The following is a 20,366-nucleotide window of genomic DNA, read 5'->3' on the forward strand; positions in this document are numbered from 1 at the left end:
CTAAAATAAATTATTTTAAAGGTATTTCGTCCTCACAATTATTTTAGCAATGTTGTCAAATGTTCCATTGTCTACAGAAATTATAAAAAGATTTTAGCGCCTATACTGACGAGTCTATAAAGTGACAGTCCTACAGACCCAGTTGGAACCATATATCGTGGTCAAAATCAGCTCACCTTTATTACAAAAGCACCTGGTAGTAGGTCAGAGATGTACACCCTCACGACGCTATAAAAATTTCTTTCTGGAATCAGCCATATGTACGGTATTGAATACGCAGGTTTGTAATTGTTTTCTATTTAATATTTTTATATTTTTAAATAGTTTTTTTGTATTTCTGATGAGCAGATTAGCGCTTATTATCGTGCATTTTCTCGGAGAAAAACACCTTTCGTTTGAAGGCGAAGTACCCTTAAACAAATACAATAGACTAAAACGTTTTTTTTGTTAAACAGCTACACTGACTTATAGGCCAGCTTAAGATATCCTCAAACAAAAACAGCGTATCAGTTAGACACTAAAATGAAATTTATTATGTTGTTTGCTGGTGGTACAATTTTCACTTTCATATATATATATTACATTTACAATGGTGTATGGTACAAATACTAGTATTTAATGTTTAAAAGCGTATTATACAACTGAGAAATCTACTAGTGATTTATCTAAATCTACTCTACCATCTGTTGGTCTACTACCATCTTGTACCACAGCGGCTAGTTTTGTCTAAGGATCTTTCTAGAATAATATGTAAAAGTCACATTGGCCGAGTGGATAAGACGCTGGACTATCAAATGCCATGCGAATAATCTATGCAGTCGGTTCGAAACCAGCCACTTTACACTGTCATTTTAAATATATATTACTTCTTCTAAAAGTATATTTCCACAACACACTTATATTTGTTTATTGTTCTAAGTTCTTCCACTGCAACCTTGTGAGTATTCAATATGGGACTCTCGCCGATAAAGTAGATAGTGGCCGTGCAGTCTGGTTAACGATAGAAGAACTTTGAAATGGAGACCTCGAAACACAAAGGATAATTTTTGAGAAAGTAGATAACTGTATTTCATCCAAGGAAAAAATTACTATGGGCTGTAGAAAAAGATGTCGGGTCAGTCGACCATTATATTTGTTCAGTAGCTTCACGGTGGTATCGTATTTTATGGCTTTACATTTTGTACCATGCACCATTTAAAAGTAAGTATATGTATTAAAATCTAAATATTACCACCAACAGACAATCCGAAAAACCTGGCATTAATCAAAATGGCAGTGTTCTGTTTGTATACCTGTTCCGCTACATTAGGACATGGGTATTGATTGTATACCTTTTGTTCACTAAGAAACAGTGATACCAGGTCAATTATGAGTGAATACAAGAAATTCACGAAATGAAGGCAAGAATATCATGTAATGTAGACACGAATATCAAGATATTTAGAGATGACATTTTGTGAAATCTTATGATAAAGCCAATACATAAATTGTACGTGCAACTTAAAAATGGAAATCATGACATTCAGATGAGAAATTCATGACACTTCGACATGAAATTCATTACATTCAAGACATGAAATTCATGATATTTTGACATGACATTCATGAATCGTACATATCAGAAAGTCAAGACCGCAATGTTCTGTAAGCAGTATTTGCTGTGCTTGAGTGGGTGTCGTAAAGTCAACAGTGAATTGCTGTAAAGCAGTGTTTAAACAGTCCATGGAAAACTGTTTACGTCAACAGGTCCTCCTAGGCCGCCATCCTCATCCAGTAAACTCATAAAAAACGAAGCCAGGGTCTCCTCGTCGTTGCCGCCAATTCCGAAACACTGCATGTCGTTTGCTACTTGTTCGGGGATGAAATTCTCTAGAAGAACATCTGCAAAAACGTACGAAATTAAACCACTTGTTTTAACAGCTTGTATTGACATCAGAAATACCAAGGGCGGAATCAAAAAATATTTCAGAGAGGGAATCAAGGACAAAAAGGCACATGAATCAACTTCTGGAAAGTGCACCCCAATAAACGTTTTGCATTCATGAGATAAAAATAGTAAACAATGCTTTTTGCTGGGGGTTTTTTTTAAATGGGATCACTTGAACGATTGTAGCAGAGACAGGTCCAAATGAGCCATGCCACTAAAGAAGCCTTTAATAACCGCTATTAATGAACAACAGAGCAAAGGAATCGTACAAAATACAAATTAATCATCACAAAAATTATAAATAAATTATTTACAGAATATTTAAGTAAGTTTATATAATTTAATACAAGATAGTTTAGCACCTAAAAGTAATATATGTGCACTTAACTAAACACTGACAAAAACGAAGATGACATCCACTAGTTCTAAACATTATATATAGAGGAAACTCCCCGAGTGTCTTGTGATATCATAATTTATCAGCATGAGTTGATAAAAATATGAAATTCGAGGCTTGCCGAGAATTTTTATACGTTTATTTACGAGGGCTGATAAAGTATGATATCACAAGACGTGAGGGGGTATTCTTTTTATCATCCATTATCATAGGCCTACTTTTCATTTGCAACATTTGTAAACAATGTCAGTAATGTGGGTTGAATGTCACTATATTTGGCAGCGGTACACTCGCTAACTAGCAGAACGACAGTGGCGTGACATCACTAATGATAGGTTTAGCACTGAAACATAAACAGTGACGTAACAAAATAATGTCATGTGATTAAAATTTGACCAATCAAGATTATAAGAAGCGATATCTCCTAGGAGAATATCGCAGGAGATATCGCAAATTATAGTGTCAGCGATATCTCCTACAAAAGCCTTTAATGGATGATAAAGATATTTATAAAGTCCTATTTTGTTCAAGCGACTGTCCTGAGTCTACTGCCTTTGTAAGATGTCTCGGACTAATACATTTTTTATCTATTAAACTTACATACTATATGTAGTTTCTTCTTTAGAATATCAATGTCTGTATATCATTCGGTGTGTTTCTGGTCATCCTAATGTTTGTTAAGTAGCCCACACTGGATTTGGTCTCTCAAGACTGGTGTGTAAACGAAATATATTAGGGAATAAAATTAAGTTTCTGTCGGTGGGCCCAATGGGCTATTTCTCGTTCCAGCCAGTGTACCACGACTGGTATATCAAAAGCCGTGGTATGTGCTATCCTGTCTGTGGGATGGTGCATATAAAAGATCCCTTACTACTAACGGAAAAATGTAGCGGGCTTCCTCTCTAAGTATATATATATATATATATATATATATATATATATATGTCAAAATTACCAAATCTCCTGTGCGTGCTGTAACCTCACCGTGGTGCAGGGGTGTAACATTCTCTTTGAGAATGGCCAATACAGCACAAATTGAAATTTTGAGTAAAAGTCAGTATCTATCTGTGATATTTGTATTTTTGTACAGTTCTTTGCGCTGTTTTTGTTTAAATCTTGAATTTTTATATTGATGTTGATCATCACCTTATTTGTTTCCATTACAATAGTTTGACACCCAACAGCCGATGTATTTTTCGTGCTGGGGTGTCGTTAAACTTTCATTCATTCATTCATTCATTCAAATTACCAAATGTTTGACATCCAATAGCCGATGATTAATAAATTAATGTGCTCTAGTGGTGTCGATAAACAAAACAATTAAGTTTGACCTAGTACAAACAATAAGACGATCAGATATACATTTAATACAGAGACACTGAAAAAAGTGTATTTAATATGTGACTGTAGTTATTAAAACGTGTCTGTTAGTCGAGAATATCTTCACAATGGCAACAAACCCACGACAGGCCCTTTCAGATACACAGATAGTGATATTACCAAGCAACATAACTTACTCTGATCATGAGGTGTCACACAGATTCCGTTCAATTTTGTGACATCATGCACGCTAATCGTAACCACATCTGCACATAAGAAAAACATATTTAGGTCATGTATAAGAAACTGTCATCAGAATTAGGTCACGTAGAATACAATTTGATTGAAATATGGTCATATATAAAGTGACATGAGGTCATTTAAAAAAACCAGTTGATTGAAATGAGGTCATATCTAAGATAACTTTATTCAAAAAAGGTCACGTACCAGATGTATTTATTGAAATGAGATTATATAGAAGACAATTTGATAAAAATGAGGCTATGTTCATGGCAAATATTTTTTGAAAGGAGGTCATATATAAAATCGCTGTTACTGAAATGAGGTCATCAGTGGCGGATCCAGAAAATCCATTTCGGGGGGCCCCAATAACATGAGGCGGAATGCCAATGGAACTTTGGGGGAAGTTTGGAGGGGATCGTAAAAAAAATGAAAATTAATATATAATAAAATGATAACTGTTACAAAATTTAGGGGGCCGGGACCCTGCCCCCCCCCACCCCACCCCAGATCCGCCTCTGGTTATTTATAAGATAATTTGCTTGGATTAGGGTCATATGTAATAAAAGATAATTTGATTGAATGGGGGTCTTGTATAAAGTCACTTTTATTGAAATGAGGTCATGTTTTAAACAATTGGATTCTATAAAACACTTTGACTGACATTATTTTATATTTAGTTGAAACTGGCTTTGCTTTCTATTCGTTAGTAGTTCACCAATCCGACGGTTAGTATATACTTCAACATACCAGACGGTGGTGGTGCAGAAACGGCCAATACTTCAGGATCAGCATGCTGGCTTGAATAATGTGTCTAAAATATCAGACAAAAAATTATAATATAACGGTTAAAACGTGACAGTACATAATTATACACCGGTTAAAAACGTGATGAATAATAATTAAAAATTTTAAAAGGAAAATAATTATAAATACACAAAAATTCAAAAAAATTATATATAGAGAATAATATATAGATGTTAAAATGTGCTTAATAAAGATGTTAAAATGTGCTTAAAACCTGGTTTTTGAGGATATGTAAGAAATAAAATAATACATTCGTGGCCGTTAGATACGAGCGAAAGCGAGTTTCATACGTTTTCAAACAACAAACAATAAATGGTATCTAACGGACACTAATGTATTATTTTATTTCTTACATATCCTCAAAAACCAGGTTTTAAGCACATTTTAACATCTTTTTCTACTAAAAGATATTTACAGCCTTTGTACTTATAGCTAACGTACGCGTCACAGACAAACTTATGATTGTCAGGTTAACTATACGTCAGAGTGTACTTGATTTCGATCGTGCTGTTTTTCATTGGATGCATGGCATTGGTGACCTGGTCATCACCTAGGATCAGCCAGTCGTATGTCTTGAAATTGTTAACACACGTACATGTGTAAACTAGTATGTCTTATCAAAACTAACGAATGATGTTCTCACCAACGGGTGTGTAAGAAGTAAAAATTAATAACGCTATAAATAAATTAGCAGACAGGGTGCGACATAGCCTAGAGGTAAAGCGCTCGCCTGGTGCGAGATCGATCCCCGTTGTGGGCCCATTGCGCTATAATCTTGTCCCATCCAGTGCTCCATAACTGGTGTAACAAAGGCCGTGGTATATACTATCCCGTCTTCTGTGAGATCGTGCATATAATAAAGAGAGAGAGAGAGAGAGAGAGAGAGAGAGAGAGAGAGAGAGAGAGAGAGAGAGAGAGAGAGAGAGAGAGAGAGAGAGACCGAGACCTTGAAGATACATGGAGATACAAGAAGGGTGAGTCAGGGAGAAAGGTGTTTAACAAAGCTTTCTTTCTATGATTGTAAAACATTTCAAATACTTTAAGAATCATTGTAGATGTATACAGCACAAACGAAGATACTCACCGATAAAGGTGACCCATCTCTGTTGATCATACTGCTGTCTGCAGTCATTAACACATTCCTAGAAAATAACACAGATACATTACAAGGCAGGTCTTTCTATCGAAACACAGTAATGTATATATAATGAACATCATACAGATACGTTACAAGTCAGGTCTTTCAATCGAAACACACTAGTGTATATATAATGAACATCATACAGATACGTTACAAGTCAGGTCTTTCAATCGAAACGTACTAGTGTATATATAGTGAACAATGATGAACACTGCCGCCTAGTAATGGAAATATTTTGGATACACGAATTACAAATTAAAACACCACATGAACTTAACGACAACGTTTTATTTGAGACAAATATATCTTAATCACATAGTAAGATTATAAATATAGTACAGTGGGATTACTTTGTATTTCTGTGCATTGAAACAATGTTGTATATACAATGTTAGATCATTTAATAATCTTGTCTTTATAGTAATTTAACAAAATTGCATTATTATTATTATCTTTTTATACTTGAAATGTGACTTTCTACTTTACAATTTCAATATGTTCAGTTAGTGATTTAACGTCTGGTCTTACGCAATTTTTCTATGCATTAACTTGTTCATTTTAGACTACTTTTGCATGTACTATAGATCCTAAACATATGATAAAATGATATTAATAGAAATGACAATGTTTAATTAATCTGTCTCAACGACGTCAGAATGACGTGACGTCATCTTATTGTTAACTGTTGGTGGTGGTGTTTTATATAACACTGCTGCTAACAAAGTGTTTATATAGAATAAGTCTTAGTATTGCTGTTCAGTTAGTTTAATATGGATATGGTTTTTATTAATAAAATGGTTGCCCAGTGTCACTTTACTTTACACTTTTACTGGTCTTACATGGTAGTAAATACTGTTATATTTAACAGGAATTCTAAGAATCCCCTGGTCCGGTAGGGAACTAATAAATCTTACTTGCTCGAGTCGAAAGCATCATCTTCTAGTTCTTGTCCAACCATGGCAACGTCTGTTCCTGAGGCAGCACACATGCCTAGAAACAAATGAATGAATGAATAAATGAATGAATGAATGAAAGAATGGATGAATGAATGGATGAATGAATATTTAATGCCAGAAATATCGTTTATTGGGTAAGAAAGAAGTTATTTTGTTTAACGACACCACTAGAGCACATTGAATTATTAATCATCGGCTACTGGAAGGAAGGAAATGTTCTATTTAACGGTTATATGGTGTCAGACATATGGTTAAGGACCACACAGATGTAGAGAGAGGAAACCCACTACTCTTTTCGATTAGCAGCAAGGGATTTTTTATATTCACCATCCCACAGATAGGATAGTACATACCACGGCCTTTGTTAAACCAGATGTGGAGCACTGGCTGGAACGAAAAATAGCCCAGTGGGGCCACCGACAGGGATCGACCGTAAACCGACCGCACATCAAGCGAGCGCTGTACCACTGGGCTACGTTCGGCCCCTCGGCTATTAGATGTGAAACATTTTGGTAATTTTTGGCATATAGTCATATAGAGGAAACCGGGATCTTTGATATGCACCATTCCACAGATAGGATAGCACATACCACGACATTTGATATACTAGTCGTGGTGCACTGGCTCGTTTACTGGGTAAGTGCATAAAACAAAACAAAACGATGAATGATTTCCCTCAGGATAAAAAAACAACAAACATTTATAATAAAACTCGGTGAAAACAGCCGTATAAAGTATAAAAATTAGATGATAAATATATTTAAAATTTAGATTAAATTTAAGTATCTTTAAAAATTTGCTCATTTTGTTACAGTTCAGAGCTATTCTGCTCCTGGGGCAATACGTAGCCCAGTGGTAAAGCGCTAGGATCGATTCTCGTTGGTAGCTCCATTGTGCTATTTCTCGTTCCAGCCATTTCACCACTACTAGAATATCAAATGCCGTGGTGTGTGCTATTCTGTTTGTGGGATGGTGCATATTTAAGATCATTTGCTACTAATGGAAATATGTAGCGAGTTTCCTTTTTAAAACTGTCCAAATTTCCAAATATTTGACATCCACTAGCCGATGATTAATAAATTAATGTGCTCTAGTGGTGTCGGTTAAAATATATATATGTATATATATTATTCTTCAGAATAAATAAATGTGTTACATATACTTATAGCTGATACAAGCACGGCACAAGACAACTTTATCCTTCCTGTACTGGTGTAGGAGGATTGCCACACTACTAGCACCTGCATGGGTCACTTACCAGCTAACGACTCTTTAGCTGTCTCTATGGCAACGAGCTCATCGTCCACTGCTTGTCCCGAACTTGACACATCTTGAATTCTGTAACAACAAATATTCACAAGAGCAAATCAGTTTAATAATAAAAAGAGTATATATAATCCAGCTAATAAATTTAAAGACAGACTACTTTCACACACACTCACACACACTCAGCGCAAGAGAGAAAGAGAAAGGGAGAGATAGAGACAGACAGAGAGACAGACAGATAGATACAGTAACAGAGAGACAGAAAGAGATGGAAAGAAATAGAGAATAAACATATATTTGTAGTGTGTTGGGGGGGAGGGGGGGGCAGATAACAACATTTATTCATATTAGCATTAGTGCCAAACAGCTGTGTAGGGTTCCAAACGCATTTTAATATGATTACAACTAATGCTGTGGGTAGAATGATGGAAATGCATGCTTTCAGGCTAGCTCATTTTGCTCGAATATCTTTATCGTATTTTCCCGAATTTGAGGATTTGCTCCAGCAAACTCTGACGAAATTACCAGTTATGAAATTTATGTTCTTCGTGTAATAATGTTCACTTGTCTCGAGTTTTAGACATAAATATATCTTTATAAATTTAGTAACTCGTACCAAGTTTGTTATTTTATTTATTACCTCGGTTATTGATGTAAACTACTTGTATTGGCCCTTGGTGTTGCCTCGGACCAATACAGCGAGCGTCGGGTCAATACCACTGTCCTTGGGCGTGTAACAAGGTTAATTTGAAAACGAAAATTTGTAATAACTAGGGAGTCGAGGATACGTACTGTACGACCACGTTAGTTGAAAGTATAAAATCTGTTTCCTTAGTCCACGGATTCTGAAAACAGCAATACGTCGACTTCAGATGAATGTACTTGCCATCTTTACATCGAAATCGATACACGCCCGATTCTAGTTTTATTTTCGATTCCAGCACTGGAAAAAAGAACAGTAAACATAATTTAAAGAAAAACATAATCTAATTATGTGCTCTATTCTGTCATGACCCATTCCCATGTCTGTGACACGATTGAGTTCCTATTTTTTGTGCTGGGGTGTCCTTAAACATCGTGGCATCTTCTGACGTCTTTTGTTGTTTTTAATCTGAAGGTCAAAGCAGTTATCAAATTCCAAATCGTATATTTATGCAAGGTAGATTGAAAATGGTATTTTGACAAGTTCGTGAGCATTGCTCCCATGAATTTCTGTCAAGTGTTTCGTTTACAAGACGACTCCCACTTCCAAAATGATAAAGCATTGTGTGTAGGAGGACTTCCACTCCAGGACATGTTCGACAAATTAATGCAATGGGTATTCAGATAGTTGTTGTGGTGATGTACCCAATGGTGGCACCCTTCATCTTTTACTTATTGTTTAATAGTTGTTTTTCTTTTTGTTGTTTTATGCTGTGTGTGTTTTGTAAACTATTTATCTGGTTCTCGAAGTGCACATTGGGTTTAATATGTAGCGTATGAATTAATCTAGCAAATGTGAGTGACAACTGACCGTCTGAACTTAAAGGGACTGTCCTGAGTGTGTTGCATTGTGGGCGGGACGAAGCACAGTCGGTCGGTCTGGGATCGATCTCCGTCGGTGGACCCATTGGGCTATTTCTCGCTCCAGCCAGTGCACCACGATTGGTGTATCAAAGGCCGTGGTAAGTGTTGTGGGATGGTGCATATAAAAGATCACTTGCTGCTAATTGAAAAGAGTAGCCCATCAAATGGCGACAGCGGGTTTCCTCTCTCAATATCTGTGTGGCCTTTAACCATATGTCCGACTCCATATAACAGTAAATAAAATGTGTTGCGTGTGTCGTTAAATAAAACATTTCCTTCCTTGTTGCATTGTAAAATATTTTTTAACTAATACGTTTTGTAATGACTTGTATTTTCATGTTTTGACTATCAGTGTCTGTATAATGAATGTGTTTCTGATCATCCTAGTGTTTGTAAGTAGCCCAAACTGGATTTGGTACATATTAGGAACTAAAATGAAGTGTGACTCATTTCATATACTAGAACAATTAGAAACATGTTTAAAATACAATCACTAATATTTCATTTAGAAACATATATTTAATATGTAATTACAGCCATTAAAAAGTATCTGTTCGTTGACATAATTTTGACAATCAAGATAGTCCCTTTAATCGAGCGTTCAAATTGTATTACCTTTTTTCTGAAAAGCTGTCATGCTGATCATATCTTCTGCATGGTAGTACTCGTGAAGGGACGTCCCTAGCAGCTCCTGGGGAAGGTATCCCAGGATGAATGTTGCCCTGAAACATGTAGACAGTTGAATTAAATCATTAGATTATATTTCCACAAAAATAAAGTTCACAGGACGAGAATAAAATGAGTTCGTTACATGTTACTGGTTAGCCAACCAAATATCTTGGAGAAAACCACCTTTCTGAAGGTCGAGACGGACTATGCATACATTATTTACGAGAGTATGATGTCCTGACTATTCTATATTATCTGAAATAGTCTAGTGTGATGTCGTGTACTATGGTGTTGTGTAGTGTGTGGTGTGGCATGTGGTGTGTTCTGATCTCGTGTGGAGTGTCGGCCAGGATTTGATCTGAGTTGATCTGATGTCGAGCGTCTGTGGTTTTGTATATGTGTTGTGTCGTATGATTTCCAGTATATCGTGTGGTGTAATCTGGTGCTGAATAGGTGTGATATGATGGGATCTAGTTTAGTCTACTGTGTTGTATTGTAGTTTCGTGTACCGTAGCGTGGGTTAAGGTAGAACAGGCACAGAGCGATGCCGGCCTCGGTGAGGTAGTACTTAAACCAACGGTTGGTAGGTACTGGGTTCACCTCCCAGTAATGGTTCCCATCCAGAGCGAGTTTAATGACTCAGTGGGTAGTGTAGGGTAGTGTAAAATTGTGTCATATCGTGTGTATTATAGTGGCGTGGCGTAACGGCATACTAAAACTGAAAGCATTTGTCAGTATGTCTACACGAACTTTTCATCCACGTTGGTGAACTTTCCATCAACGCTATGCCGTGCGGTAAACTCCATGAACCTGGTGTTGCTGTTGTTGCCGTGATCCGAGCTGAAGGTGTTCTGTTTTTGGACGCGCCCGATGGCGACGAGACAGTTGAAGTTGGAGCCGTAGGCCTCAGTGTCGCTGTCCTCGTCCAGGCACAGCTTCGTCTCCGACCACGACTTCATGTTGCCCGTGCAGTGAATCACCACGTAGTTCTTGTTTTGTTCTGTAATAGAACAAAAACATCAATCGTCACGTGACCACGACTTCATGTAGCCCGTGCAGTGAATCACCACGAAGTTCTTGTTCTGTTCTGTAATACAACAAAAACATCAATCGTCACGTGACTACGAATTCATGTAGCCCGTGCAGTGAATCACCACGTAGTTCTTGTTTTGTTCTGTAATACAACAAAAACATCAATCGTCACGTGACCACGACTTCATGTAGTCCGTGCAGTCGATCACCACGAAGTTCTCGTTCTATATTACAACAAAAACATCAATCGTCACGTGACCGCTATTTCATATAGCCCGTGCAGGCAGAGAAACCGACAGACAGTCAGACAGACAAACAAACCTATCGACCGATATTTTATAATTTCACGAACATGTACATTAAATACATTCAATCTTGTTTTTCAATGGTCACATAACTTCTAAGAGACGTACAAAATGTATTAATTAACATGAAAGAAAAACATTCGCCATAAATAATCAGATCTGTTTTATACTGAAAGGGGAAGCTACTGACCACTATTAACTTTCTGCTGACTCAATATGTACGACTCCAAGTCCGTCTTGATGTTGAGGGTGTTTTCTGGTGAGTCCGAGCTGCCACACTTGATGCGACAGAAGAAGGATCGCCGCGCACCCGGACACATGCTGGACGCGTTCTGCTGAACCTCCGTCTTCACCGGCATCATAGCTGAATGGAAACGGAAAGGAAAGGACACTTTACATAATAGCAATTCAGACAAATTTAAACTATGGCTGTTTGGTGTATAATATACGTTGTTTTGACAATTTTGGAGAGAGAGAGAGAGAGAGAGAGAGAGAGAGAGAGAGAGAGAGAGAGAGAGAGAGAGAGAGAGAGAGAGAGAGAGAGAGAGAGAGAGAGAGAGAGAGAGAGGAGAGAGAGAGAGAGAGAGAGAGAGAGAGAGAGAGAGAGAGAGAGAGAGAGAGAGAGAGAGAGAGAGAGAGAGAGAGAGAGACCCAGCAATTGTTTTTATTCAAACGAACTAACTATAATGGGCATTATTTCTTACATTGTGAAAGGGTCTGTCTATAGTTCTTCCTAGCCTCCATGAATATTGTTTTTGTAAATAATTTCAGTTTCATTTGAAGGAAAATTAAAAGTAGAAGTGTTTTGGAAATAACAAAAACAAACTAGTTGTGCGTGCAATCGGTTAATAAATAAATATAGTGTAGTGCATACCATAGTCAGACATTACCTAGTGGGATGGACTATAGGTTATATTTGGCTGAGAGTTGGGAAGAGAATTATAATAAAAAATTAATAGGCCAACTGGTAACAGTAACAGCCAGTAAATGTATTTTTAATCAACTATATCTTACTTTTCGCATCAATAAGTCTTTCTCTCGGAGTGATATCAAATGCAGATAGTTGCTCTTTGACCTTGGTGATGTCACGAGGGTGCAGGATGTCGAACAGACTTTGACCAATCAGCTCCGTCTAAAACAACAAGAAGCGTTACGTCACACATGACGAATAATTAGCATAATATTTTTTTCATGCAGTTAAGTGTTCGGTACCCCGGCTCCTGGAAGAGTGTTAAGATATTGTCACTTGGAGCATGTGACTTCAAAACAAAAAATTTGGCTGTACTCGTTGCATTGATTTACATTTCATTTACTCATTACAGTTTTAATATGATGTTGTTAACAACGCAAACATTGCGTGCGGAATCGATTCATGTTTAGTTTGTGTGTTTGTTGGTTGGTTGGTTGGTTGGTTTATGTTGTTTTTATTTTTGTTTTCTTTTGTTGGGTTTTTCAGTTGGGTTTTGTTTTGTTTTTCTTGAGGGTTTTTTGTTTGTTTTTTTGTCTAATATATTTTACATGTGCCTGTATTATCAATATTGGGTATGCATTTCTGTTTTTCTTGAGGTCTTTTGTTCTTTGTTTTTTGGGGGTTGGGGGGGGGGGGGGGGGGATCTAGTATATTTTACATGTGCCTGTATTGGGTATGCACTTCTATTGTCTGTTTTTTAGCAAAAATGTTGGTAAAAGGACTAATCAATATTTTTAACTATTACGATAAATACAACATATGATATTGTTGACCCTTCAAACTACTTTCTAGTTACTTTTATTAGTAAATAAATATGTTTTAATATTCGGTTGATCTTTTCTATTATGGCTGCCCAATATTTAAGATGGTGGATAAAAAGGATGGAGACATCGATTTTTTTTACTATTTGGCATTTGTTTGAACAGAATTCTTTTGCTTAAAAACAAAATTCACTAAAGTATACAACAGCATGGATTCCTTTTTTAAATAAAAAGGATTACAGAGCCGGATGGAGTTTTAAAATCATCATATTCAGTTACGGAAACACAAATTTGTTTTTTACAAAATTAATATGAGAAAACTAAATCTTTAAATATTTGCCAAGAACAGATCATATGTCTACGAAGACCCCAGGGGTCGGTGACCTACATTCTGAGTTGGTGTGTGTTCAGTGTAAATGATTTACAAAGTCGTTGTTTAGATTGAGGGCGACTGTGATCATGATGGTCTGTTATACTCACTGGAACAATACACGATATTTGTCCCGTACATACATTTCACAACACAGCAACATTTCAGCAATAACATCGTTCTCGAATGTGAAACAATAAAAAAGGGAATGAAAACAAAATAAACTGTTTCCGAATTAAATGCTGTTGTGTGTCATATTTTGCACTTTTGAAATTTTTGTCTCATTGAGAACGTATGTTATTGCAAACAGACAGACAGACAGACAGAGAGCGAGACAGACAGACAGAAAGACAGATAGGTATACAAGCATACACATATACATACATACATACATACATACATACATATACATACATGGATGCCTCAATAGCTCAAAAGGTATCGTGGCAAGTCTGCAAAGTTGCGGGCGATTCGGTGCCATAGGTTCGAGTCCCAGCAACGGCATGGGACAATTTGTGAGTTCAGAAAGGATTTAATTATCCCCTGCGTCAGTGCGTTAATATCTATGTATGTAACACTAACAGTCAACCTCGACATACATACAATATATAGATATTCATACATCAATACATACATACATCAATACATGCATACATCAATACATACATACATCAATACATCCATCCATACATCCATACATACATACATTTTTTTTTTATTGAAAACAATTATTTTGTGCAAAGATGTTTCAAATAAAACGTAAGTGATAAAAACGCATGTACTTTAAAAGTTTTACATGTATCTTAACAGTGTGGAGACATCATTTCCTCAATCAATCTGGGGCGCCTTTTAGAAGACGAACCCCGCCTATCCTCTACAAACAGTCTCGGTCTGGCAAGTCTATAGAACGTTTATCCCTCCGCGGACTGTTCACAGCACACAGAAAGAACACTGTTTTCAACACGGCAAACAAAAGCTTCACCCCATGTTTAGTTTTGGCTCGTTGGAAATCTGTTAAAATTTGTCAACAAAACAAGATATTTCAGTAGTTGTCCTTGGACATTCTCCAAACCGGGCAAACAGACAGACAAAGCTACACAAGGAAGGGAAGTTTTGGTTCGCGGGCGCAACATTCTCCTTTCGTTCTTTTGATGCTGATCGATCTGCCACAATGTCGTTCAGGAGGTCGAGTGTTAGGTTTCGCTCGTTAGACTAGTTTTGGCTCCTAATGTTGAATGAATGTAATGGGAATGGGCGGGATGGAAACCAATGGACTCTCAATCCTGAACAGTCCAGCGGTAGACACTATAAACATCACAAAATGTAAGCTTTAGCTGAATCCGTATTTGATACGTTAAAAGTTTATATTTCTTCACTGGCTATTGGATGTCAAACATTTGATAATGCGGACATATGAGCTTCGAAGAAACTCGCTACATTTCTGCCTCCCTACCCCCTATGTTTAACATAGCCGTACTTTTAAATGTGTTGAGTGGGAGAGTATGTATATACCGGTAAAACATTACAAGAGTACAAAAATGCAAACGTTTTCGTTCACAACAGCAAAACTGACAAACCAATAATATGTCAACCTCCAGATATTTTCTCTAGACATAACCATAAAAAAGTATCGATAAAATCAGATGTCTAAACAGGTTTTAGCAGACGATCTCTAAAACCGAGACTCTTCGTGTTTGTCCGTTAAGGGCCGACTCCACCTCGCCAATACTGTCACATTCTTTGTGTGTTTGCTTCTTCTAGCTTAGCTTTCCCTTGTTAATTAAAACACAAACAATCAGCTGTGTTTGTGCTGATACAACAGTCTAGGGACAACAAGCTTCGACCTTCATAACGGAATTCGAACAAAATCTAACTTTTTCTCCGCTATAAAATGTATGGGGCGGGATGTAGCCCAGTTGTGCTCGCCTGATGCGCGGTCGGTCGTGGATCGAGGTAGTGCTCAACAACTGGTGTAATAAAGCCTGTGATGTGTACTGTCCTGGCTGTGGGAGAGTGTATATAAAAGATCATTTGCTGCTAATTGATCAAACGTTGTAGCAGGGGGTTTCCTTTCTAAGTACATATGTGGTCCGTAACAATATGACTGACGCCGTTATAACCGTAAAATGAGCACGTCGTTAAATAAACCACTTTTTTCTGTTCTTTGCTATTAATGTGCAATCATCTTCTGCGTCAAAAGAATCCAAGCAAGGAGAAATACATCACGGGGTCCAGCAAATGCATCACCAAATTCCTGTCTCATCGACTGACCATTATCCTGACCACTACCTAAGATGGCTATTCTATGTATTGCCAAAAGGTCTTCGAGACAATTAGTATTAATCACATGTGGAATCTCAAAGTGCACTAATATGAAAACATTTGATTTTTAAAAATTATGCACGACAATTCCTCAAGACAAACTTATGGAAAAACATCATTCCTTAATCAACGGGGAATGTGTTACAAAGAACGTTGAACGAAGATATAAATACATAACTATCTTCTACGGAACTGGCCAATTCGTAAACACTGGATGTGAATCAAGACTAAAGTATACTGAAAGAGACGTATGTAAAATGCTGGACTTCCTCAGTGACAGCATATATGTCAAATTCGGGGATAGGATATATAGGCAGGAAATAGGAATCCAACCGCGCTCCACTACTCGCCGTGAATCAGAATGTACGATTAATCTGGTTAAATCAAAACACAGGAATCTGGATAAAACGTTTGACTTTACTTTCCGCTATATTGATGATCTTGTGTCATTCAATAATAGCAGAATAACAGATTACCTTCCATTGGTTTACCCACAAGAGTTAGAAATAAAATAGTCATCTGAAGGTATTAAATCAGTTACATATCCCGATCTATATTGAGATTCAAAGCAGCATTGGCCTCCAAATTAAGCTGTATGACAAAAAGGATAACTTCAACTTTCCAATATTTAATTTTCCCTTTATGTCGAGCAATACACGATCTGCTCCAGCATTTGGTGTCTACATATTACAACTTCTAATATTAGGGCATTCTCATTGTATGCAGATTTCAAACAACTGACCGAAATGATGTCTGATGCTGATTCGTACTTTGAACGTGCATACTGTTTTATCTCTGTGGTGAAACTCTTGCAAATTTGTTTTATCGTTTTAGATGACGTGACGGACTTGAGAGCCGTCGTGGCAGTACTCATGACGAGTGCCACCGGATATGCTTAACTTTCGCGAACACCTGGTTTAACAGTGACTCATCAGTGCATGGCAATCACAGCTATATTTATTCCAATGAGCTCTTTTTTTTCCCTTTTTTTTAAATATTTATTTTCCAATGAGCTCTTTCTTGTGATAGTTGATATATGTATATATATATATATATATATATATATATATATATATATATATATATATATATATATATATATGCACCAAAACTAAATATTTCTTAAATAACAGTTTATTTCTTATTTTAAAAATAAAAAGTATATTTAAAACGGGTTTTTTAAAAATAAAAAGAGTCAACTGGAAATATATATTTCCATTGCTGATTGTACTAGTGTAAAAGTAGTTCGGTCCCAAAAAAGCTATATGTTTGGCCAGTGACGGAAAATATAGAAATTTATCTAGTCATCATATACTGACAATACATATAGTGATTGAATGCAAGCTAGATAGATAGATAGAAAGATTATCACGAATAAAGGTTTCGATGATCATTCGATTCCTTTTAAGTAATTATTTGACTATATACTATAACCAGGTGGTACATGAATGTGGTTATAATCTCTCATGTTAAATGGTCTTAGGTTAACACTACAATATTTTGTTATTTTCACACTTAGTTGTAATAAATAATACAAAATTAGTCGATCGCACGCATATTTTTGCATAATTAACTCAAGAATAATATTTTTAAACTAATTTTTAAAAAGTCTTGCACTGGACGACAAGAGGGGTTTCCCGAATAATCTGTCATCAAATATAGCATGGCCACCATCTTTGTTTCTTTGTCAGTTGTCTGCAAAGAATTGTTTTATTAATTGGTTGATTATTAATATTAAGTATTATATATTGTCACGGGGATTCTACAATACCCGTAACTGAATGAAACACGATTGTCCAAACATCTCTCCTAACTGTATATCTATTAGATCTCTCTGTAACAGGCGGTTATACCCGCTGTGGCTCGTCTCTAGGTATGATCAGAGATAAGATCTTATATATAGTATATATTATTATAGCATGTTTAGTTCACTAGAAAACACAACAAAAACACAATACACTTTGGAATCTGTATTAACCTACGCTGACAAATGTACTGCCGCAGTAGTTAATTAATAACAACAATAATAACAACCCAGAACTGATCACTTAATTAGTTCATCTCTAGGTGTCTAGTTTACACAATATGCTAATCACTTCACCGTGACACAACACTCACACGTGTGATAATTGAGAAACGCTAACACACACACGTGCGATAATGGAGAAACGCTTCCAAGGGAACTTAATTAATAAAGGAATTACAGCTCTATGCCTAACTGGTTAATTTTTAATTAACCCTAACTACTCATTCAATAACCTTGTAACACAGAATTAATACTGGTACCTATCACAATAAAGACAATAACCTACAGTTTACCTAGGTCCTCTAGGATGACTGGCTAAGCTTTATATTACCAAATACTCGTATAATGTTAGAACAATAAGTCTACGATTTACTTCGTCAGATGACCGAAGACACTGTCTAAAGAATATTGGTATAATACAGTATTAAAATATTTAAAGTCACATCAATCACATCAAGGTTATACAACAGAGCAGAAATAATATATTTACCAGAGTCCAAACGGACTAACGTTCCCGGGAAGCCTTCCTTCTTGGTTCTCCTCGATATATCTAAAATCCTAGCTATTTATTCAAAACTCTCAGAGACAGCGAATATCGCCTGGGGGTACAAGGCGGTACCTCACGTATCATGTGGATTTTCCACAACCACCACGCCGGCATATTTTTCTCTGATCGTCAGACTGGCTGTCGCCCTTCCGCGAGCAATCCCCTGGCCATAAACAGCACTACCGGAGATATTACGTAACTACTAGCCACATGGCCTCGATGACCGTCGCGCAAAGGTATCACGTAACAAGTTGCCCATCTGGGCTAAGTGCATTTTGGAACTGCACACGGCCCTCTAAAACAATTAATATCGCCACAGGCGAAAAGAAATTAAGAGCATGTACCGTCACAAATATATAGAACGAAATTACAAAAGATCAGATGAAATAGAAACGCAATGCTAAGATTCATTATTGATAAAATGTGTTTAGTTTTTCCTTCTCTCACTCTTTATTTCTATTTCTAGTACTCTTCTTCCTAGTCTCCAGAACATTTCCCCTTCAGTTATGTAAGGCTTTTGCATTGCCAATATCCCGTTTTACAGTATCATGTCAAGCCTATCTGTTTCATCTTAATATTGAATACTATGCATGTGTGCATACGGCTCGCGCCCTTTGTGTTTCATTTCGTCTATCTTCGGCTTCATCCCCGTTACTCCACACGTCCGTGTGTGTGTGTGTGTGTGTCTCTCTCTCTCTCTCTCTCTCTCTCTCTCTCTCTCTCTCTCTCTCTCTCTCTCTCTCTCTCTCTCTCTCTCTCTCTCTCTCCCATACACACACGTACATGCATATATATATATACACATATTCTTTAATAAGTACACTATATACGAGTGTATAGCTTTAATTATGTATCGTTTATGTATATACAACAATACCATGTACAGCAATGATTCAAGGTCCCAACCTTGACCTTGCTTATGTTTCTGGGGACAATAAAAAAAAACTATAAAAAAAGATATACATAATAAATAAAAATAATACAAAATTATGGCAAGAAACGTAGTGTGTTTAATGTATACGCACAAAACAGTGACGGCTCTAGTTAATGCGTGTGACACACTCTCAAGATTCCCCCTAAAATACTTTTTGTTTACTAGTAAATGGAACTGTTTGGTTGTAATTTTATAGGCATATAGCTGAAGGTATACACTTTATGTTTTAAAGAAAAACGAAATAAATATGTTTGGTGGGAACCACCATTATTGTAACTTTAACATAGCACCTAGGAACATTTCCGCATGTCAAAAGGAAATTGTGAAGTTTCGGATGTATAAATTTGTATTGCCAAACATAAATAATTGCATTCCGGTTTTTGTAACATTACTGTTAAATGTGTATTATACAAGTTTTTGAATTCAGGAAAAAATATAAATAAAACGTCATTCGGTGGTCTAAATTTGGTTTTCCAGGCAGAACGTCACCTGTGATCTTCATGCGAAGTCTCACCTAACGTATTGATTTTGTAATTTGTGAAAATCGGCAAGTTTTAGCTATGTATCCAGTAAACAGAGCGCAGTTGAGTCAATTCATTTAAAACGAATATCAAATGTTATGCGATTACGTGACCTTGGTTGAATTCTTTCTGCGATGTTGGCCTGTTTGTGCAAGAATCAATAGAACGATATAGTGCTACTAAACCTGAATGTAGGAGGGGTTTTAAGGCCAACTGGGGCTTTAGGCGTCTTCATTTTAGTTGAATATCTCATAAATGTACATAGCAAAATGGGGGAGGGAGTGCTGCA

At 36.6% G+C, this 20,366-nt stretch overlaps 1 protein-coding gene across 1 annotated transcript in view; it reads right to left on the reverse strand.

Annotated features, from left to right (window-relative positions):
- Positions 1 to 1,711: 1,711 nt before the first annotated feature.
- LOC121381699 (protein cycle-like) overlaps positions 1,712 to 20,366 on the reverse strand; it is a 34,053-nt gene continuing 15,398 nt past the window's right edge. The window contains exons 7-17 of the mRNA XM_041511044.1: positions 12,641 to 12,758; positions 11,820 to 11,990; positions 11,040 to 11,289; positions 10,236 to 10,342; positions 8,847 to 8,997; positions 8,047 to 8,126; positions 6,747 to 6,822; positions 5,776 to 5,833; positions 4,635 to 4,698; positions 3,842 to 3,910; positions 1,712 to 1,881 (exon numbers count right to left, since the gene is read on the reverse strand). Of these exons, the coding sequence (XP_041366978.1) occupies positions 1,712 to 1,881; positions 3,842 to 3,910; positions 4,635 to 4,698; positions 5,776 to 5,833; positions 6,747 to 6,822; positions 8,047 to 8,126; positions 8,847 to 8,997; positions 10,236 to 10,342; positions 11,040 to 11,289; positions 11,820 to 11,990; positions 12,641 to 12,758 (1,314 nt within the window). The remainder of the gene's footprint in view (positions 1,882 to 3,841; positions 3,911 to 4,634; positions 4,699 to 5,775; positions 5,834 to 6,746; positions 6,823 to 8,046; positions 8,127 to 8,846; positions 8,998 to 10,235; positions 10,343 to 11,039; positions 11,290 to 11,819; positions 11,991 to 12,640; positions 12,759 to 20,366) is intronic.

Source organism: Gigantopelta aegis, chromosome 9, assembly GCF_016097555.1.
Source record: "Gigantopelta aegis isolate Gae_Host chromosome 9, Gae_host_genome, whole genome shotgun sequence".
Lineage (NCBI taxonomy): Eukaryota > Metazoa > Mollusca > Gastropoda > Neomphalida > Peltospiridae > Gigantopelta > Gigantopelta aegis.